Source organism: Heterodontus francisci, chromosome 41 (genome assembly GCF_036365525.1).
Source record: "Heterodontus francisci isolate sHetFra1 chromosome 41, sHetFra1.hap1, whole genome shotgun sequence".
Lineage (NCBI taxonomy): Eukaryota > Metazoa > Chordata > Chondrichthyes > Heterodontiformes > Heterodontidae > Heterodontus > Heterodontus francisci.
This window is the reverse complement of record NC_090411.1, coordinates 19,679,326-19,702,207: the sequence shown is the minus strand read 5'-3', so window position 1 is coordinate 19,702,207 and position 22,882 is coordinate 19,679,326. Positions and strand designations below refer to the sequence as shown.

Below are 22,882 nucleotides of genomic sequence, written 5' to 3'. Positions count from 1 at the left end.
TACTGAGGTAGTATGGGCCGAGGTTAGAAACAGGAGAGGAGAGGTCACCCTGTTGGGAGTCTTCTATAGATCTCCGAATAGTTCCAGAGGTGTAGAGGAAAGGATAGCGAAGATGATTCTCGACAGGGTCGAGAGTAACAGGGTAGTTGTTATGGGGGACTTTAACTTTCCAAATATTGACTGGAAATACTATAGTTCGAGTACTTTAGATGGGTCAGTTTTTGTCCAGTGTGTGCAGGAGGGTTTTCTGACACAGTATGTAGACAGGCCAACCAGGGGCGATGCCACATTGGATTTAGTACTGGGTAATGAACCTGGCCAGGTGTTAGATTTAGATGTAGGTGAGCACTTTGGTGATAGTGATCACAATTCAGTTAGGTTTACCTTAGCGATGGGCAGGGACAGGTATATACCGCAGGGCAAGAATTATAGCTGGGGGAAAGGAAATTATGATGCGATTAGGCAAGATTTAGGATGCGTAGGATGGGGAAGGAAACTGCAGGGGATGGGAACAATCGAAATGTGGAGCTTATTCAAGGAGCAGCTACTGCATGTCCTTGATAAGTATGTACCTGTCAGGCAGGGAGGAAGTTGTCGAGCGAGGGAGCCGTGGTTTACTAAAGAAGTTGAAGCGCTTGTCAAGAGGAAGAAGAAGGCTTATGTTAGGATGAGACGTGAAGGCTCAGTTAGGGCGCTTGAGAGTTACAAGCTAGCCAGGAAGGATCAAAAGGGAGAGCTAAGAAGAGCAAGGAGAGGACACGAGAAATCATTGGCGGATAGGATCAGGGAAAACCCTAAGGCTTTCTATAGGTATATCAGGAATAAAAGAATGACTAGAGTTAGATTAGGGCCAATCAAGGATAGTAGTGGGAAGTTGTGTGTGGAATCAGAGGAGGTAGGGGAAGTGTTAAATGAATATTTTTCGTCAGTATTTACAGTAGAGAAAGAAAATATTGTCGAGGAGAATACTGAGATTCAGGCTACTAGGCTGGATGGGATTGAGGTTCACAAGGAGGAGGTGTTAGCAATTTTGGAAAGTGTGAAAATAGATAAGTCCCCTGGGCCAGATGGGATTTATCCTAGGATTCTCTGGGAAGCCAGGGAGGAGATTGCAGAGCCTTTGTCCTTGATCTTTATGTCGTCATTGTCGACAGGAATAGTGCCGGAAGACTGGAGGATAGCAAATGTTGTCCCCTTGTTCAAGAAGGGGAGTAGAGACAGCCCTGGTAATTATAGACCTGTGAGCCTTACTTCGGTTGTGGGTAAAATGTTGGAAAAGGTTATAAGAGACAGGATTTATAATCATCTTGAAAAGAATAAGTTCATTAGCGATAGTCAGCACGGTTTTGTGAAGGGTAGGTCGTGCCTCACAAACCTTATTGAGTTTTTCGAGAAGGTGACCAAACAGGTGGATGAGGGTAAAGCAGTGGATGTGGTGTATATGGATTTCAGTAAGGCGTTTGATAAGGTTCCCCACGGTAGGCTATTGCAGAAAATACGGAAGTATGGGGTTGAAGGTGATTTAGAGCTTTGGATCAGAAATTGGCTAGCTGAAAGAAGACAGAGGGTGGTGGTTGATGGCAAATGTTCATCCTGGAGTTTAGTTACTAGTGGTGTACCGCAAGGATCTGTTTTGGGGCAACTGCTGTTTGTCATTTTTATAAATGACCTGGAAGAGGGTGTAGAAGGGTGGGTTAGTAAATTTGCGGATGACACGAAGGTCGGTGGAGTTGTGGATAGTGCCGAAGGATGTTGTAGGGTACAGAGGGACATAGGCTGGGCTGAGAGATGGCAAATGGAGTTTAATGCGGAAAAGTGTGAGGTGATTCACTTTGGAAGGAGTAACAGGAATGCAGAGTACTGGGCTAATGGGAAGATTCTTGGTAGTGTAGATGAACAGAGAGATCTTGGTGTCCAGGTACATAAATCCCTGAAAGTTGCTACCCAGGTTAATAGGACTGTTAAGAAGGCATATGGTGTGTTAGATTTTATTAGTAGGGGGATCGAGTTTCGGAGCCATGAGGTCATGCTGCAGCTGTACAAAACTCTGGTGAGGCCGCACCTGGAGTATTGCATGCAGTTCTGTTCACCGCATTATAGGATGGATGTGGAAGCTTTGGAAAGGATGCAGAGGAGATTTACTAGGATGTTGCCTGGTATGGAGGGAAGGTCTTACGAGGAAAGGCTGAGGGACTTGAGGTTGTTTTCGTTGGAGAGAAGGAGGAGGAGAGGTGATTTAATAGAGACATATAAGATAATCAGAGGGTTAGATAGGGTGGATAGTGAGAGTCTTTTTCCTTGGATGGTGATGGCAAACACGAGGGGACATAGCTTTAAGTTGAGGGGTGATAGATATAGGACAGATGTCAGAGGTAGTTTCTTTACTCAGAGAGTAGTAGGGGCGTGGAACGCCCTGCCTGCAACAGTAGTAGACTCGCCAACTTTAAGGGCATTTAAGTGGTCATTGGATAGACATATGGATGAAAATGGAATAGTGTAGGTCAGATGGTTTCACAGGTCGGCGCAACATCGAGGGCCGAAGGGCCTGTACTGCGCTGTAATGTTCTAATTCTAATTCTAGTTAACCATTGCCTGTAATGCATCAACGATGCCATGTGTTATAGGAAGTTGGTTAAAGCTGTATATCTAGATGTGGTCCCTGGGCGAGCTTCAGGAACCATGCAGCAGCAATCTAGTGCACTCTCAGCCTTGACTGTTGCACTTTGAGCCATATGAGGAAGTTACATGTCCTCATCAAGGATGTTTTCGAAGGCGCTGTTAATTTGGTCGAAGTCCATCTTGTTTGGGTCTGTTTCGAAATGCTCAATATACATGGACATGTCCTCATCATAGTGTCTTTGGAAGCCAGTGCGTTTTGACTTGAGCTTGAAGGCAACGATTAAAGCAATGACAATTAATAGGATCACTGTCACAGCAATCCCTGCACCTTGTGCGTACTGTCCCTTTTTGTCCCCAGACTGTACAGGCTGTGTGTTGCCGGGCAGCCCCTGGGTATGTGCCTCTGTACACTGATTGGCAGTGGGCTGAAGACATTTATTGATGTTGCTGCTCTGAGGGACGACACAGATTTTGTACACTGCTCCAGCTTTGAGCTCGCTCAGTTCCACCTCTCTGACCCCACCAATCATCCGAAGGCTTTGTGCCTCTGTACCGGTGGTGTACCAAAGCTCATATTCATCCCCGAGATCTTCTAGAACATTCCAGTTCACCAGCAGGGAGCTTGTGGTGATTTCACTCACGGTGACCTCTTTGATCCTTTTCGAGAGACATGGGTCTGGGCTTATCGGCAGCATGTTGTCCGCAGTGTTTGCCCTCGACGTTGTCCGTCTGCCACTTGTATTTGGTGGGGTGACATGAGCAGTACTATGGAGAGTGGAACTGGGTTTCCTGGCAGTTAGAAATGGTGTGGTAGAGATATCCAGATTATCGGAAGGACAAGTCAGATATTGCAGCTGAGGAACAGAACATAGTTATTAAAGGAGATACATAGTGAATTTACAGCAGAGAAACAGGCCCAGCTGATCTGTGCCAGTGTTTATGATCCACACAAGCCTCCTCCCAAACTACTTCATCTAACCCTATTTGTTCTACTCCCTTCTCTCGTCTAGCTCCCTCTAAAACCATCTGTTATATAGCTAACAGAAACGTTGCTTGTTGAAGCTGTTAACTAAATTTTTATCTCCAAGTTATAATGCAAGAAAGCTGTACTCTTAAGTATGCTGATTATAAAGGCGTCTGCTTCAGATAACCCTGCACAGCAGTGCTCAATGGGAATGAGCAGTGGGACATTCACCAGTGCCTATGTACTAATTTGGTTCAACTGCAACAGTATCCCTTTTGGGGGGAGGGGGGGGTCACTCTGCTTCTTGTGCTTAAATTCTCTGGGTTTAGGTAAGTAGGTTATGTCTTTACAAGTGGAGCGTGTGTGCTATATTGGGCAGACTGCAATCTTTCTTGTACTGACACCTCTAGACTTTTTTTTGCAGATTCTTAAGCATTATCTATGCCCAGTCTCTGATCAATAAGCACACACCGACAAACCAGAGTTGAATTACCAAAAAAAACCAGACTTCCATTTGTTACTGTAAGCTAGAATATAAAGAGGGTGCGTATCCCTGATTTTAATCACTTCATCACTGACTGCCACGCTTTCAGTTGCCTGGGCCCCAAGCTCTGAATTCCCTCCTTAAAGCTCTTCTCTCCTGCTTTAAGATGCTCCTTAAAACCTATCTCATTGATGAAGTTTCTTTGTCACCTGTCCAATTATCTTGATGTGGCTTGCTGTCAAATCTTGTTTGACAGTCGCTCTTGTGAAGCGCCTTGGGATATTTTAAAGTCACTATATAAATTAAATGCAAGTGGTTGTTTGTTACTGAGTAGGAAACACCCAGGATCAATCCTGAGTCTGTGCTGGGTTAAGCCAGGGCATTAGAAGAGGCTTTATTAACCCTGGGTTAGGAAGCAGAAAAAGAATTAGCTGCCATTCTTGCATTCAGCGACCCTTGCCAGAAAAAGCATGTATGTGGACGTTAAGAACAGGATCCCAGCTCACTCGCTGTCTCACAGAGTGGCTGCTTGGACAAAGGTAGTGAGGGATGGTAGTGCCTTGAAACCATGGGGGTCATTTTCACTTTCACCTTGCATGATAAGCTGGAGGAGTTAATTGTCCTCCCATTGTGCAACCTGCCTGATTTCCGTTTCCCTCACTTTGTCCATCCATTATAATTTCAATCAGTATGCTATCCTCGTGGATACTGCCACAGTGCTGAAGGTGAAAATTACCACCGCCCCCCCCACCACCATTCATCTTAAGGCTGACAACCCTCCAGGATTGTCTTGAAGTTTCCAGGCATTTAAGATTAATATTCAGGACATTCGCTGCATGCAAAACCCATGAGAAAAATCAGGGAACATTAAAATGTTTTTTTTCCCCATTTTCTTTGAATTCATTTATCAGTTATAAAAATATTGGAGATTGGAAAAGGCTGACAGTCAAGGCTAATATAAATACAGAGCAAAATTTCTGTATCCTTTCCAATTGGTATGTGAAGGCAGAACAGGAGGAGGCTATTCAACCCCTCTAGCCTGTTCCACAATTCAATGATGTCATGGCTAATCCTAATTCTACCCATCTGCTTTGGCTCCATATCCCCTTAATATGCTTGGCTAGCAAAAATCTATCAATCTAGATTTAAAATTAATTGAGCTAGCATCTACTGCTTTTTTGTGGTAGAGAGCTCTACTCTACCACCCTTTGCGTGAAGAAGTGTTTCCTAACTTCTCTCCTAAATGTCTTGGCTCTGATTTTCTATGGTTTCTATGGATAGAGTAGACAGGAAGAACTTGTTTCCCCTTGCAGACAGGTCAATTAGCAGGGGGCACAGATTTACGGTGATTGGTAGAAGGTTTAGAGGGGACATGAAAAACATTTTCACGCAGAGGGTAGTAGGTGTCTGGTATTCACTGCCCGGATCGGTGGTGGAGGCAGAAACCCTCAGCTCATTGCACCTGACCTGCTGTAATCTGAAAGGCTATGGAGCAGGTGCTGGAAGGTGGGATTGGAATGGGCGGCTAGTTTTTACAGCTGGCGGAGACACGGTGGGCTGAATGGCCTCTTTCTGAGCTGTAACTTTTCTATGTTTTCTATGGATTTTTAAGGTTCTGTCCCTTGTCCTAAGCTCCCCCACCAGCCAAAAAAGTTTCTTCCTATCTACCCTATCAACTCCTTTAAATAAAAACCCAAATCTCAATTAAACCATCCCTTAGCCTTCCCTTGTATTCCAGCGAATACAAGCCTAGTTTAAGTGCTCAGTCCTTAAGATTTAACCCTTGGAACCCTGCTAACATTCTGGTGAATCTGCACTGTACTTCTTCCAAAGTTAATATATAATTTCTAAGATGCGGTGCCCAGAACTGTGCAGAGTGTTTCAGACATGGTCTAATTTTGCATAGTTCTAGCAAAGCTTCCTCCCCTTTATATTCTCACTCAGCAGGTATAAAGGCTAACATTCCAACCACCATTCTGATCATTTTTGGTACCCAGCAGTTGCATTTTTTAAAAATTCATTCATGGGATGTGGGCGACGCTGGCCAGGCCAGCATTTGTTGCCCATCCCTAATTGCCCTTGAGAAGGTGGTGGTGAACCACTACAGTCCATGTGGGCTAGGTCCACCCACAGTGCTGTTAGGAAGGGAGTTCCCAGGATTTTGACCCAATAATAGTGAAGAAACAGCGATTATAGTTCCAAGTCAGGATGTTGATGTGGCTTGGAGGGGAACTTGTAGCTGGTGGTGTTCCCGTGCATTTTCTGCCCTTGTCCTTCTAGGTGGTAAGAGTTTGCGGGTTTGGAAGATGCTGTCTAAGGAGCCTTAGTGCATTGCTGCAGTGCATCTTGTAGATGGTACACATTGCTACCACTGTGCGTCGGTGGTGGAGGGAATGAATGTTTGTGGATGGGGTGCCAATCAAGCGGGCTACTTTGTCCTGGATGGTGTCGAGCTTCTGGAGTGTTGTTGGAGCTGCACCCATCCAGGCAAGTGGAGAGTATTCCATCACACTCCTGACTTGTGCCTTCTAGATGGCGGACAGGCTTTGGGGTGTCGGGAGGTGGATTACTGGCCTCAGGATTCCTCGCCTCCAACCTGCTCTTGTAGCCACGGTATTTATATGGCTACTCCAGTTCAATTTCTGGTCAATGGTAACCCCCAGGATGTTGATAGTGGGGGATTCAGCAATGGTAATGCTGTTGAATGTCAAGGGGAGATGGTTAGATTCTGTCTTGTTGGAGATGGTCATTGCCTGGCACTTGTGTGGCGTGAATGTTACTTGCCACTTATCAACCCAAGCCTGGATATTGTCCAGGTCTTGCTGCATTTCGACACTGACTGCTTCAGTATCTGAAGAATCACAAATGGTGCTGAACACTGTGCAATCATCTGTGAACATCCCCACTTCTGATCTTATGATTGAAGGAAGGTCATTGATGAAGCAGCTGAAGATGGTTGGGCCCAAGATTTTAGTGATCTGTGTACATGGACCCCTGAATCTCTGGCCCTCCACTGTCTAACTTTACACCATTTTTTTTTTTTTAATCTTCGAATTTGTCCTTTTCTGGTCCAAAATGGATGACCTCAGAATTGCGTGCATTGAAATCCATCTGCCACAGTTTTGCCCACTCGCTTAATGTATCAATGTCTCTTTATAATTTTATGCTCTGGCCTACACTACTTACTATGTCACCAATGTTTGTGTCAATGGCAAACTAAATATTTATTCTCTCTATTAATGACTTAGATAACACAATACAGTGAATAGCTGAGGGCCCAGCACAGATCCCTGTGGGCCACCACTCATTGCTTCCTTCCAATTAGAATACATATCCATTATCCCTACACACACTCTATTACCTACCAATCTCTTAACCAGGTTAATTATTAGTTTTCAATTTCTTGAGTTTTATTCTTGCCTAACAATTTCTTATGTGAAACCTTATTGAATGCCTTCTGGAAGTCCCTATGACCTACATCCATGGATATTCCCTTATCAGCTAGTTTAGTTACTTTTTCAAAAAATTCAACCAGGTTGGTTAGACACACCTATCTTTACAAATCCATGTTCCCTCTCTCTTAATCAGCTCAAATTTCTCAAAGTGCCCAGGCACTCTGTCCTTTAATTATAGATTCATATAACTTCCCCCAGATGTTAGACAAACAGGTCTATCATTTCCTGGTTTCTTTCCACTATTTTAGAATTGGAAGAGAGTTAACAATTGCAACTTTCCAATAATCCACAGCCATGCCCCTGTTTATGTCCACCCCACCACCACCATCACCCCCACCCCCACACCCCCCGGCAACCCAAAAGAAAATCAATTAGGTTTGTTAAACATGACCTATCCTTTGCAAATCCACCGGGAGGCTACACCAGTAGCTGGGGTTATAAGTCAATTACGGCACAGAAGGAGGCCAGTCGGCCTACTGAGTCCATGCTGTCTTTCTGTGGAGCTATGCAGTCAGTCCAACTCCCCTGAGGCAGGGCAATTTGCAGCAGGAGGTAATGTGATGAAGCCTCCAGGAAGACACTCGAGCAGAGTTGGCAACCCTACCCCAACTGCCCTTCGGAGAGGAGAGAAGGAAGTCTTTTTTTGGAGGGTGGGGACTCTTTTATATGCAGGAAATTGGATACGCAGTGCATTTCAGGCAATTTCAACTATCCCAAAATCAGTTAATTTCTCCATACCCATGTCAGCTGAGTAAACAGAAGCTGGCAAAGTCGATATTCCACCTGAGCAGGGGATGGTTAGTGACTGATGTGCAACTCGTAGTGTGTCACCATATCACTCTGCCCCAGGGCTAAACCTTCATAAAATCCTCGCAAGCGTCCAATGGAAATGGGGGAATTGGGGGAGGTGGGCACCAGTAATTGGGGGAGGGCATCAGTGAATGGGGGGAGGTGGGCACCAGTAAATGGGGGAATTGGGGCAGTGTTTCAGTAAATGGGGGAATTGGAGGAGGGTGCCCCCACTGGCACTCTCACCTCTAAGTCAGAAGTATGTGGGTTCAAGTCCCACTCCAGGGACACGCAAGCCAGGCTGACGCTGCAGTGCAGTATTGAGGGAGTCCTGCAGTATTGAGGGAGTCCTACACTGTCAGCGATGCTGTCTTTCGGATGAGATATTAAACCGAAGTTGTGTCTGCCCTGTCAGGTGAATGTAAAAGATCCCACTGCACTATTCCAAAGAGGAGTAGGAAAGCTCTCCCTGATGTCCAGGATATTATTTATCCCTCAATCAACATTACTTAAAAAGATTAACTGGTCATTATCACATTGCTGTTTGCAGGATCTTGTGCACAAATTGGCTGTCTTGTTTCCTACATTACAACAGTGACCACACTTCAAAAACTACTTAATTAGTGGTAAAGCACTTTGGGAACATCCTCAGGTGTTGAAAGGTGCTATATTAATGAAAGTTCTTGTTTTTTTTTTTTCTTTTTACCTGCACTTTGACCAGAAGTTTCCCCGATTGTGCACTCGGAGAACTGCACGTGACCTCGTTCTGCTCTGTTGCGTTCTGCTTCAGAAGCCAATCTCTGAGCCAGATCAGGCCACAGTCGCACCTCCAGTCGTTCCCACTCAGTCCAAAATTGCTAACGGACTGGAAAGCTTTGCTGAAGGTGAGAGTTACTAGCCGGTTGCTCTTCATGCTCAGAACCTCCAGCTTTCGAAACTTAGAAAAGGCCTCGGAAGGCGCCTCCTTCAGAGACGTGTTGTCTAAATAAAGCCTCTCCAGGGATCTTAACTTTTGACCAAAACTGCCTGAATTCAATCTGGAGATGTTGTTGTTGCTTAGCTGCAGGATGCTTAGTCTCTTCAAGGAACGTATAGCATCGGTTGGTACTGCAGTCAGCTTATTGCTGTCGAGGTAAAGTGTCCTCAGGGCCTTGTTGCCAGTGAAGGCCTTTGAGGCGATGACTGTGATCTGGTTGTTGCTTAGGAATAGCCAGCGGAGAGCTGAAAGGCTCCTGAATGTACGGTCATAGAGTACGGTGAGACGGTTGTTGCTGAAGTAGAGAACGTTCAGCTTTCTCATGGAGGAAAACACACCTGGTGGGGAGGGAAGGGAGTGAGAGATAAAGAATAAACAGTTATTTGTTTAAAAAAAAAATTGAGCTTAGAAAGACAGAAGTGGGGCTGCCATGTTGAGCTGGTGTATAACTGAGATAGTCAGAGCTGAAGGTCCTAGCTTAGATTTCAAGTCTGAAAACATGGTCAATGTGATATTTGATGGGGTGTCTGTTAGCGACAGCAAAAAAAAAATCGCCCAGGATTCCGACTCTTGATCACTACCTAATGGGTTCTGTTGGACAACGCACAACATGAATTTTACCATGATCTTAAGGAACCCAACGTCGGGATGAATTGGGGGTCCTGAGCCCCCTACTTGCCGGCAATGGGACCGGCTCAGCAATGTCACTGGGGGCAGCATCTTAATTGGGTGCCTCTAGGCCCACCATCCAATTAAGGGCGGGAGGCGGGCTCCTGATGTTGCCAGTGCAATTGGAGGTCCGGCAGCTCTGAAGTCTGGGTAGCCCCACCAGGAGAGGTGTGTGCTGCTGAGGCAGGTCGGAGACCACTGGGAGCTGCTTTTCCTACCCACAGCCCCCTCTTTGGGGCATAGATCCTCGAGCTCTGATCGGCCCCTGGACTGCTGCAAAGAAACTGCCTCCCCCATGCAGCAGCACTTTGGGCAGGGGTGGGGTGGGGGTGGCCATCATCACCAAAATGCTGGCAGACTGGGAAAATGGCCCTTCATAGGACCTGTAATTATGCAAATTAGCTGTATCCACCTCGCAGTCTGCCGCTGAGAAACTTTGTACATACGGGCTCTGATATTGCTCTCTGTAATGCTTGGGAATGTTCAATTCTTAGTCTCTATTGAGAGGGGATAAGACTTCAGATCCAGTCAGCAGAGTCTCCATTCCCTTTGTTTTGTTATAGGATTTTCTTTTATTCGTTCTTAGAATGTGGGCATCACTGGCAATGCCAGCATTTATTGCCCATCCCTAATTGCCCTTGAGAAGGTGGTGGTGAGTCACCGCCTTGAACTGCTGCAGTCCGTGTGGGGTAGGTACACCCACAGTGCTGTTAGGGAGGGAATTCCAGGATTTGGATCCAGCGACAGTGAAGGAATGAGGAACAATGGTATAATTCCAAGTCAGGATTTCAGTGGCTCATTAAAGTCTCTTGCCCTATTGTTTTTACTTTCCTCTCAGGAACGTCTGTAAAGCTCCCTCTCTATCTCAACCCTGCTATTTTGGTGGCTTGCAATGTACTTTTGAGAATTGTACCATATCACTTCCTATTTGTTAAGTCTATCTACATGGACACTGTTTACTCTCACAGACCCAGTTCCTGGATTCAACCCAGGCCACCAAATTCAGTCTGTCCGACACTTGGCAGACTGCATCTGTCCACTTCCCAGGTACAAAGGGGACAAAGTGAAGCCTCCGGTGTTAATGGTAACATCTTGAGCTGGATTGAGAACTGGCTGGAAGCCCACAGGCAGAAAGCAGTTTCAGATAGTTTTGGCTCTGTTTGGAGACCGTTACCAGTGGTGTCCCGCGGGGGATCAGTGTGGATTTATTAATGATCTAGATATAGATATCTAGATATATCAGGTGGTACAAAGATCTGTGTGAGTGTCCTGGACTGTAGATGATGTTCAGATGGATCTTGCTAGGCTGGGAGATTGGGCCCGTGACCATAAATGCTGTTTACTTTGGATAATTACAGTGTTTCACATGTGGGCAGACGAATGCTCAACATTCATACACTCTTCAGGGAAAAGCATTAAAGAAGGTGGAGAAAGAATGAGACCTAGCTGTTCTAGTACACAGCTCTCCAGAGGTTCATGAGCAATGCCTTGGTGATGGTTGGTGTGGACAGGGTGTTGGAGTGTATTTGTAAGACAGTTGACTACAAGACAAGGCATATTATTTTGTCTTTGTACAAGACCTTGGTCAGACCTCAGTTGGAATAGTGCCTCCAGTTCTGGTGTCCTCACATGGTGGGTGAGATTAAGACTTTGGAAAGAGTGCAGGGGAGGGTCGTTAGGTTAATTCCCAGTTTAAAGCAGCTACGTGATCAAGATTGGTTAAAAAAGCCAGGACTCTCCACTTCAGAGACGTGTAGGCTTGGGGCTGATCTGATTGAGGTTTACAAAATAATAAAGGGAATAAGTTGTGTTCCAGTGACAGTTTGTTCCAATTAAATAGGCAGACCAGGGGTCACGATTTTAAGTTGTGTAAGGCCAGGTTAGACCTTAGGAGGTTCTTCTTTCCCCAGAGGATCGTGGGCCTTTGGAACAGGCTGTCTGCTCATGCAGTAGACGCTGATTTGCTGAATCTCTTCAAGGGAAAGCTGGACCTGTCTCCGGCTGGGGTGGACATCATCTCGTACAGATGGTAGATACTGCACAGAATTATCAGGGCCAGAGTGATGTCCTGTACTAGTTTCGGTCACCTGGGCAGGTCAAAAAGGACATCACTGCAGGAGTTCCTCAGGGTAGTGTCTTCGGCCCAATCATCTTCAGCTCCTTTATCAATGACCTTCCCTTCATCATAAGGTCAGAGTGGGAATGTTCACTGATTGTACAATACCATTCGCAGCTCCTCAGATACTGAAGCAGTCCTTGTCCATATGCAGCAAGACCTGGACAACATCCAGGCTTGGGCTGATAAGTGGCAAGTAACATTCACACCACACAAGTGCCAGGCACTGACCATCTCCAACAAGAGAGAATCTAACTATCTCCCCTCGATATTCAATGGCATTATGATCGCTGAATCCCCCACTATCAACATCCTGGGGGTTACCATTGACCAGCAACTGAACTGGAACAGCCACAACAAATACTGTGGCTACAAGAGCAGGTCAGAGGTTGGGTATTCTGTGGTGAGTAACTCACCTCCTGACTCCCCAAAACCAGTCCCCCACGTACAAGGCACAAGTCAGGAGTGTGATGGAATACTCTCCACTTGCCTGGATAGGTGCAGCTCCAACAACATTCCGGAAGCTCAACGCCATCCAGGACAAAGCAGTCTGTTTGATCGGCATCCCATCCACCACCAACGCACAGTGGCAGCAGTATGTACCATATGCAAGATGCACTGCAGCAACTCACCAAGGCTCCTTAGACAGCATCTTCCAAACCCCCGATTTCTTCCAGCTAAAGGACAAGGATAGCAGACACATGGGAACACCACCACCTGCAAATTCCCCTCCAAGCCACACACCATCCTGACTTGGAACTATACTGCCGTTCCTTCACTGTTGCTGGATCAAACCCCTGGAACTCCCTTCCTAATAGCACAGTGGGTGTACCTGCAACAGATGGACTGCAGCGGTTCAAGAAGGCAGCTCACCACCACCTTCTCAAGGGCAATTAGGGATAGGCAACAAATGCGGCCAGCAACACTCACGTCCCATGAATCAAATAAAAATCGAACTACTTGTTCAAGTAGTCTGTAAGTTTTGATTTTTCATTATCATCCTCCTCATCAAGTGCAGCTTCTTGTTTTGTTTCCTGTGATTCATCTGTCACCATGGATTCACTGGTCTCAGATGCTGCCATCTCCAATATGGTTGCCATGGCATCCACCACTTCTTTACAAAGCTTTTTTCCATTTGATGCTTTCACCATGTTCTCCCGAAATTGGCCTGGGTTTTTATTGGGTTTCTGGCATCTCCGTGGTTTCGGGTGGCATGGACAGTGTGTATATTGTGAGAGACAAGGTATCACAATTGTGTGGGACAGGCTGGATCGACCAGAGGGACTTTTCCTGTTCGTCACCATTCGTATGTAACTGGGCCCATAATATCCACACATATGCAACCCCAAGTGCAGAAATATGTGCATGCATGTGCACATCCACAAAGATACAGGGTCAAATATTTGTTTGCTAGCGTTACTGTGAAGAACCCTGGGACACTTTACTATGTTAAAGACACTTTATAAATGCCCAGGCAATAGACTATTCCTTCCAGCTTTACAAAAAAAAATTGGAAGGTCGATGTGTAAAAAGAACCTTAAATACCTGGTGTTAAGTTGGCAATGAGGTTGTTTTCCAGATGTAGGTATGTCACAGTGGTTACATCCTCAAAAACTCCAACTTGCAGTTCCTCGATGCTGTTGTTGTCAAGATGGAGGAACTGCAGTTTATTCAGCCCATTGAAAGCACCTGGCCTGACCTCCTTAACATTGTTACTGCTCAGGTAAAGTGTAGTCAAGCTCGACAGGTTGAGGAAGGCATCCACTGGAATCACTGGCAGGTGACCGGAACTGATCTGCAGCTGTGTGGTGATGCCGAGAAGCTTGGTGGGAAAGTCACCCAAGCTGACGTTGGCACAGTTGATGTGTTTATAGTAAGAGTGGCAGGTGCAGCCTGTTGGGCATTGGATATCCACTGAAAGGGCAACAGATTCCACTGCCAGAGTAAAGTACAGCACCAGTGTCACTGAACATAGGATGATCCCGAAGAGTGCCATGTTCTGTGTAAACAAGAAGAGGAGAAATAGATGAGTGATGTATATCACATATTAGGGGTACAGCTGTTAATTCACAAGCAACAAAGGACCCAACATTGTGGTAAGTGACTTTATACGTGTAGACTTTTTCCAATCTGCACTCAATGCTCTCTGTAAGGGAATCTGCCCCAATTTTCCAATTATTCATCTCACCCATGCCATCCCGTATACAAGAACTCTATGTTCCTCCAACTCTGGCCGAATGTACATTCTCCGCTTCCTTCGCGCCACCATTGGCAGCTGTGTCTTCTGCTGCCTTGGTCCTAAACTCTGGAATTTTCTCCCTGAACCCCTTCGCCCCTCTACCACTCGCCCCCTATAAGATATTCCTTAAAACCTACCTTTGACCAAACGTTTGATCACCTGTCGTAATATCTCCTTATGTAACTTGGTGTCAATTCTTTGATAATACTGCTGTGCAGCACCATGGGAATTTTTACCATGTTAAAGGCGCTATTTAAATACACGTTGTTGTTAGATGCAGACCCAGGAAAACCTTCCCAATGATTGTTTGTAGAAGTGTAAGGGATACTTTGTGATGCACTGTTCCATCGACAGCTCCTTGTGTGTATGCAGTGTCTGAAGTCGAACTGTAGACCTCAAAGAGCCTGGGTTAGATATCCAGTCTGTGCTGGGGCAGCAGTGGACTCAATACAATCAGTCTCAGGGCCCTTAGGTTAGGAAGGGCAATATCGACCTGGGTTTCTGCTCTTCGCTATTGAGTGAGCCGTGGTCAAGGTAGATATTGGATGAGGATAGGGCAGGGCTGGACTGGGATGATTCAAACAGTCTAGGCTTATGCCATTTTTTAAATTCGTTCTTGGGATGTGGGCGTCGCTGGCCAGGCCAGCGTTTATTTCCCATCCCTAATTGCCCTTGAGTAGGTGGTGGTGAGCTGCCTTCTTGAACCACTGCAGTCCTTGTGATGTAGGTACACCTACTGTGCTGTTAGGGAGGGAGTTCCAGAGTTTTGACCCAGTAACAGTGATACAGATCCAAGTCAGGATGAATGGGAACTTAGAGGGCAACTTTCAGGTGGAGGTATTCCCATGCATTGCTTGTCCTGCTAGGTGGTAGAGGTCATGGGTTTGGAAGATGGTGTCGAAGGAGGCTTGGCGAGCTGCTGCACTGCATCTTGTAGATCAGGTCGAGTGTTCCAGATCCCGACAACTCTGAGGGAAGACATTTCTCCTCGTCTCCCGCTAGAGCTTTTGTCAGTGATTTTGAATCTGTGACCTCCGGTTATTGACTCACTCGCCAAAGGGAATAGTTTTTCTCTATCTACTCTAGCAGGTATACAGTGATGAAAACCAAAGCTCGAGGGGCAAATTACAAGAACGGAGAAGGATCAGGAAGAGGAGAGAATCATTGGTCTCTCTATATTCAGTGTTACATTTATTACAGACTTGGTGACAAATTCTCTTCCAGCTTGTGGAATCATATCAGCAGCAAACTGTTTACACATCCAGAGACTTGAGCACGTAATTTAGGCTGATCCATTTATCCCTCAACCAACATTACAAAAACAAATTATCTGGCTATTAACACATTGCTGTTTGTGGGAGCTTGCTGTGCACAAATTGGCCGCCACGTTTCCGACATTACGACAATGACTGCACTTCAAAACTACTCAGTTGGCTATAAAATTCCTTGGAACATCCTGAAGTTGTGAAAGGCGCTATATAAATGCACATTCCTTTCCTTTATTGATTTTGGAGTGGACACTTGGTTTTCTGGAAATTTCTAAAATGTATGCCAGAAACCAGAGAATCTGAATTGATAAAATGGGAGGAAATGTTTGTTATTAAGGTGAGGAGGCATTTGTCACTAATAAATTTTCATCGCCAGCATTTGGTGAAAGTCCCAACCGTTGCACTGTCTCCTTGCTGGATCTGGGTTGACAAGTAGTGGAGGCTGTGCAAGCAGCAGAGTGTTAACTCAAACTTGTTTTCTGGCTTACAAGTGAGAAAACTGGTGTCCTGTGCTCAAAAGCTTTAGGAAATTGATGAAGGAAATGGTTTGAGAGGGATTGACAATCAGACAATCCCAGACAGGATTCCCTTATCTGAGACGCACACTGTGCCTCTCGTTTTCCTGCTGTTTTCTTTCCACACTTTAACACAGACCTGCAGTTCCAAGACTCGTTGATGCATTCAACAGGAATTTAATCACCTTTGAACCTTAGGAGGTACCCAAAATTAATGCAATTAATAATATTGAATCTGAATACACAGCTGTTGTATCCGCCAATGGTCTAGTGAGTAAAGGATATGATATTCTAATTGACCCAGAGCTGAGCTTCTGACCTCATAACCACTCAATCATGAAATTACCTCCATAACCTAAAAGAAAAGTAAGGCTTGCATTTCTATAGCACTTTTCACAACCACCGGATGACTCAAAGCCCTTTTTGAAGTGTCACTGTTGTAGGAAATGTAGCAGCACTCAATCACAATCCGTAACCACGTGGCCCAGCATATCCCCCACTCTACCATTGTCATCAAGCTGGGGCATCAAACCTGGTTCAATGAAGAGTGCAGGAGGGCATGCCAGGAGCAGCACCAGCCATACCTCAAAATGAGAGTGTCAGCCTGGTGAAGCAACAACACAGGACTACCTCCGTGCCAAACTGCGTAAGCAGCATGTGATAGACAGAGCTAAGCGATCCCACAACCAACGGATCAGATCTGCAATCCTGCCACATCCAGTCGTGAATGGTGGTGGAAAATTAGACAACTAACAGGAGGAGGTGGCTCCACAAATATCCCCGTCCTCAACGAGAGGGGAGCCCAGCACATCAGTGCGAAAGATGAGGCTGAAGCATTTGCAACAATCTTCAGCCAGAAGTGCCGAGTGGATGATTCATCTCGGCCTCCTCTGAAATCTCCAGCATCACAGATGCCAGTCTTCAGTCAATTCGATTCACTCCATGTGATATCAAGAAACGACTGAAGGCACTGGATACTGCAAAGGCTATGGGCCCTGACAACATTCCGGCAATAGTACTGAAGACCTGTGCCTCATAACTTGCCGCGCCCCTAGCCAAGCTGTTTCGGTACAGCTACAACACTGGCATCTACCCTGCAATGTGGAAAACTGCCCAGGTATGTCCTGTGCACAAAAAGCAGGACAAATCCAACCCGGCCAACTACCGCCCCATTAGTCTATTCTCGATCATCAGTGACGGAAGGTGTCGTCAACAGTGCTATCAAGTGGCACTTGCTTAGCAATAAACTGCTCAGTGACGCTCATTCTGGGTTCCGCCAGGGCCACTCAGCACCTGCCCTCATTACAGCCTTGGTTCAAACATGGACAAAAGAGCTGAACTTAAGAGGTAAGGTGAGAGTAGCTGCCCTTGATATCAAGGCAGCATTTGACCAAGTATGGTATCAAGGAGCCCTAGTGAAATTGAAATCAATGGGAATCGGGGAAAACTCTCAGTGGTTTGGAGTCATACCTAGCACAAAGGAAGATGGTTGTGGTTGTTGGAGGTCAATCATCTCAGCTCCAGGACATCACTACAGGAGTTCCTCAGGCTAGTGTACTAGGCTCAACTATCTTCAGCTGCTTCATCAATGACCTTCCTTCAATCATAAGGTCAGAAGTGGGGATGTTCGCAGATGATTGCACAATGTTCAGCACCATTTGCGATTCCTCAGATACTGAAGCAGTCCATGTAGAAATGCAGCTGGACCTGAACAATATCCAGGTTTGGGCTGATAAGTGGCAAGTAACATTCGCGCCACACAAGTGCCAGGCCATGACCATCTCCAACAAGACAGAATCTAACCATCTCCCCTTGACATTCAATGGCATTATGATCGCTGAATCCCCAACTATCAACATCCTGGGGATTACCATTGACCATAAATTGAACTGGAATAGCCACAATAAATACTGTGGCTACAAGAGCAGGTCAGAGGCTAGGAATCCTGAGGCGAGTAACTCACCTCCTGACTCCCCAAAGCTTGTCCACCATCTACAAGGCACAAGTCAGGAGTGTGATGGAATACTCTCCACTTGCCTGGATGAGTGCAGCTCCAACAACACTCAAGAAGCTCGACACCATCCAGGACAAAGCAGTCTGTTTGGCACCTCATCCATCACCTTCAACATTCACTCCCTCCACCACCGACACACAGTGGGAGCAGTGTGTACCATATACAAGAAGCACTGCGGCAACGCACCAAGGCTCCTTAAAGAGCACCTTCCAAACCCGCCACCTCTACCACCTAGAAGGACAAGGGTAACTGATGCATGGGAACACCACCACCTACAAGCTCTCCTCCAAGTCATACACCATCCTGACTTGGAACTATATAACCGTTCCTTTACTGTTGCTGGGTCAAAATCCTGGAACTCCCTTCCTAACAGCACTGTGGGTGTACCTACCCCACATGGACTGCAGCCTTCTCAGGTACAATTAGGGGTGGGCAATAAGAACAAACTGGGCACCAGCAGAGCTCATCTCTCCCTTTTAAAAAATGTCTATCAACTGCAACAATTTGTGTGTTTCAGTTTTTGCCCCACTTTACAGCTGCTGGTTGTAATTGCTGTTTTAAGCCATGACAAGTAATGTCGCACTGAACTCCCAGTGTAACTACCTCATAGATAGAAGAAAACAAATTCCTACTGATGCCCCCAGTTTACCCACAATGGAGCAGCTGAACGTTTTCTGCTGTAAAACCTTTCGTCGTCGCATTAAATGTAAACAGAAAGCGCCAACAAAACGAATCATTTCTACTCACCGCTGAAGTGGGAGAGCAAGGGAGTCCACTGCAAGGTTCAAGCTTTGGGGGAACGAAACCATTCAATGTCACTGGCAATGTAAGGGAGCTATTCGGTTGCTTCAATGGCCCTGGGTGTTGGTTGTCAGAGCAGCTCCTGCAGCCTGTGGATGGTCCATTGAACTGTGGGCAAGTCTCTGCAGCTCTGTTAGAATGAGGACAGGAAATTGAGAATTTCCTGCCATTGTGTAAGGGCCTGGGAGAGAAGCGAGAAAAATAATAATAGATTCTGTTACTGTCAAATACAGCAGGGCTCCAAGAGCAGAGCAACACAGTAAAGGACAGGAGCAAGGACATGTCTACTCCTGGCACCTGGGTTTTGTTCTCTCCCATTTCCTCCTCCTCTCCCTAAAAGTGTTGATTCTTTGCTGTGGAACAGGGCTCCCCTGCTATCTCTCCCAAATGGCCAACCTTATGTAAATCCACTCAGTGAGTGTGAGCAGCTGGTTTAATTTTTAGGGGTCGGGTTGCCAACTGTGCTTGGCTGTATTCCTGGAGGTATCACATGACTCCCCTGCCTCTAACCACCCCACCCCCACACTGCCACCATTGGTCGTCCTGTCCACTCACCTTCCCACATCAATTGGGAAGGAAACAAACACTTCGTCACCCAGTTCTTGACTGCCAGTCAAACAGACTTCATTCCCATGTCCAATTTTCCTTTAACTGGAACGCTCCTCTGATTTTTTTCCCCCCCCCAGGTTGCTTGCAACAATTTCCTGGAGGTTAGATCCCTGGAGACTCCAAGGCAATTCTAGAGTGTTGACAACTCTAGCTGGGGCAGTGGGGGAGGCGAGGAGAACCATAGTATTTCAGCTCACACCAATCTCCTGTTCCTTTGATGTTCACACTTGCCTGCAGGAAGCTTTGGATAGCAGCCAGGGGCAGATTTGTTTGCTTCTCCCTCGCCCAGTGATACTGAGATGAACTGTTACAACTCATTGCTATCGTGGCTGAGATCAGCACGGGACAGGGAGCAAATCTGACCCCCTTCCGGCCTGTATGATTCAGCCCTACACCAGGCAGTAAGAGAATAAAGATTCAGCTCATTTAAAGTGTTGATAGATAAATTGGCCATCGTAAAAAATTGCCCCGAGTGTAGGTAGGTGGTAGGAGAATTGAGGGAAGGTGGGGATGTGAGAGGGAAAAAATGGGATTAATGTTGGATTAGTATAAATGGGTGGTTGATGGTCAGTGTGGACTCAGTGGGCCAAAGGGCCTGTTTTGGTGCTGTATCTCTCTGTGACTCTATGAAACACTGGAGGAAAGTGTAGAAAAGATTCTGAAGGATGTTAACAGAATTGACAATCAATGAAGATTGATGTTTAATTCTCCATAACAAAAGGTTAGCAGACATGCTTGGGCTTTAGTAACACTTGCAGGTATACTGATCAAGAATCAGACACAGTAAGGCTGGGCTGGGCCTAAAGCTCCTCAGCGAGGCACTGAGCAGAGTTGGATAGCAGTCAAGTGCAGTGTTTAGGCTTCGCACTTCCTTGTTTATTTGCCGCAATAGTATCAGTGAAAAGAAATAATGACTTGTATTTATATAGCGCCTTTCACAACCACAGGATGTCTAATGCAGTAACATTTATTTTTGGAAGTGTAGTCGCTGCTGTTAATGTAGGAAACATAGCAACCAATTTGCGCACAGCAAGATCTCATGGACAGCAATGTGATAATGACTGGATAATCTGTTTCTGTGATGTTGATTGAGGGACAAGTGTTGGCCAGGACACTGGGATAACTCCCCTGCTCTTTTTTGAAATAGTGCCATGAATCTTTCACATCCACCTCAGAGGGCAGATGGGGCCTCGGTTTAAAGTCTCATCGAAGAAAGAGTGCAGCCAAAACAAGGACTGACCCTCTCAGCTGCCTGTAGCAGCACTCAAGGTAATTATATAGAATGTCTAGCACAGAAACAGGCCATTCGGCCCAACTTGTCTAGGCTGGTGTTTATGCTCCACATGAGCCTCCTTCCAACTGACTTAATCTCACCCTATCAGCATATCCTTCTATTCCTTTCTCCCTCATGTGATGTCAGAATGGGCTGTGTACAACACTCACCCAGACTGAGGTTATTTATTTTTTGCTGTCAGATGTTTGTCCAGTAGGCAGCAGTTTAAAAAATACAGGGCAGCAGGAGCAGGAGAGGGTATTGGAGTTCTGTACGCACAGACACAGAGCCACTGTCAATGCATTCGGGATTGCTTTCAAACTTTATTTTACAAGGATTTCTGAACTCGCCATTCAAGGACGCCTTAGTGGAGATGCCGGAAATGCCGATCGCCAAAGACCATCAGAAACTTGATGCTGCATAACTATGGATTTTTCTTTATTCATTCATGGGTTGTGGCGCTGCTGGCTAGGCCAGCATTTACTGCCCGTCCTTAACTGCCCTTGAGAAGGTGGTGGTGATTCGCTGCAATCTTTGTTGTGTAGTACACCCACTGTGCTGTTAGAAAGGGAGTTCCAGGATTTTGACCCGGCGACAGTGAAGGAACGGCGATATAGTTCCAAGTCAGGATGGTGTGTCGCATGGAGGAGAACTTGCAGGTGGTAGTGTTCCCATGCATCTGCCGTCTCCACTGTCATGATGCCCCACCTTTCTACACCGATTGGAAAATGAACAGACTCCTTATTATCCGATTGGATGATTCTCGACTCTTAGTCAAACAGCCTTTTTCTCCATCTCAAATATTTTTATAACTAATAATTGAAACTGTTCAAAAAAAAATTATTTTTTAAGATCCCTGTGATTTTTCTACCTGGTGTTGCTGACAGCAATGTCCTGGAGATTAATCTTCCATTTCTGGAGACGCCAGGGCAATCCTGGCGGGTTGGGAACCCTGGTTGGCGGCCGTGCCTTCAGCTGCCTGGGCCCGAAGCTCTGGAATTCCCTCCCTAAACTGTGAGCAGCACAGTGGTTAGCACCGCAGCCTCACAGCTCCAGCGACCCGGGTTCAATTCTGGGTACTGTCTGTGTGGAGTTTGCAAGTTCTCCCTGTGTCTGCATGGGTTTCCTCCGGGTGCTCCGGTTTCCTCCCACATGCCAAAGACTTGCAGGTTGATAGGTAAATTGGCCATTAGCAATTGCCCCTAAAATAGGTAGGTGGTAGGGAAGTATAGGGACAGGTGGGGATGTGGCAGGGATATGGAATTAGTGTAGGATTAGTATAAATGGGTGGTTGATGGTCAGCACAGACTCAGTGGGCCGAAGGGCCTGTTTCAGTGCTGTATCTCTAAACTAAACTAAAAAAACTAACCTAAACCTCTCTGCCTCTCTCTCCTCCTTTAAGGCACTCCTTAAAACCTACCTCTTTGACCAAGCGTCTGGTCATCTGTCCTAACATCTCATTATTTGTTTCAGTGTCAAATCCTGTTGGATAATGCTCCTGTGAAACACCTTGGAATGTTTTATTATGTTAGAGGTTCTATGTAAATGCAAGCTGTTGCTGTTTTCGCCGTTCAGGTTTCGTGCAGCCACACATAGCCGCATAGCTTTCTCCAGGACTATAATCTGTTGAGGGTGGATGAGTCTCTCGGTCAGACTGATTCTGATTCTGTTTGTCTTTGGGAGGCTGCACAGCCATTGGTGGCCCAACTGAGCAGAGATTCCTGGGTTTGCACTGAATATTAATGAGCCTCCACACCCCCTGCATCAGAGAGGGAGAAAATCAATTAGCCAGGCTCCAAATCCAATCACTGACCAGCGATTCCCTCACCACACCCCTGTTGCAAAGGGTACGTGTGGTAATTAGGTGAGGACTGCGTCTGTCTTGCCAGCGATGCACTCCATGGTGGTATAGCCTGCCTAAACTGCAAAGTTTTAGCTCGTACATGAAGTACGGTTGAGGTACTGCAGGTGGACTGTCAGCGCCTGTGGAATTGTCTCTCTCTTCCTACAGGAGGGAGTCTGAACAGGAGCTTTAGTATTTGGAGTGAGTCCTGCCAGTTCTGCGACTCGGTAAACAGCGGAAGTGAACAG

The 22,882-nt window shown here is 46.1% G+C and overlaps 1 protein-coding gene across 1 annotated transcript; it reads right to left on the bottom strand.

The window, feature by feature from the left end:
• Positions 1–1,404: 1,404 nt before the first annotated feature.
• On the bottom strand, positions 1,405–22,736 carry LOC137353541 (leucine-rich repeat-containing protein 70-like). The gene is made up of 6 exons (XM_068019909.1): positions 22,643–22,736; positions 21,663–21,798; positions 18,856–19,090; positions 13,618–14,071; positions 9,018–9,625; positions 1,405–3,473 (listed from the first exon to the last, which is right to left on the bottom strand). The coding sequence occupies exons 1-6, from the start codon at positions 22,734–22,736 to the stop codon at positions 2,742–2,744; spliced, it is 2,259 nt and encodes a 752-aa protein (XP_067876010.1). The 3' UTR covers positions 1,405–2,741.
• Positions 22,737–22,882: the final 146 nt, after the last annotated feature.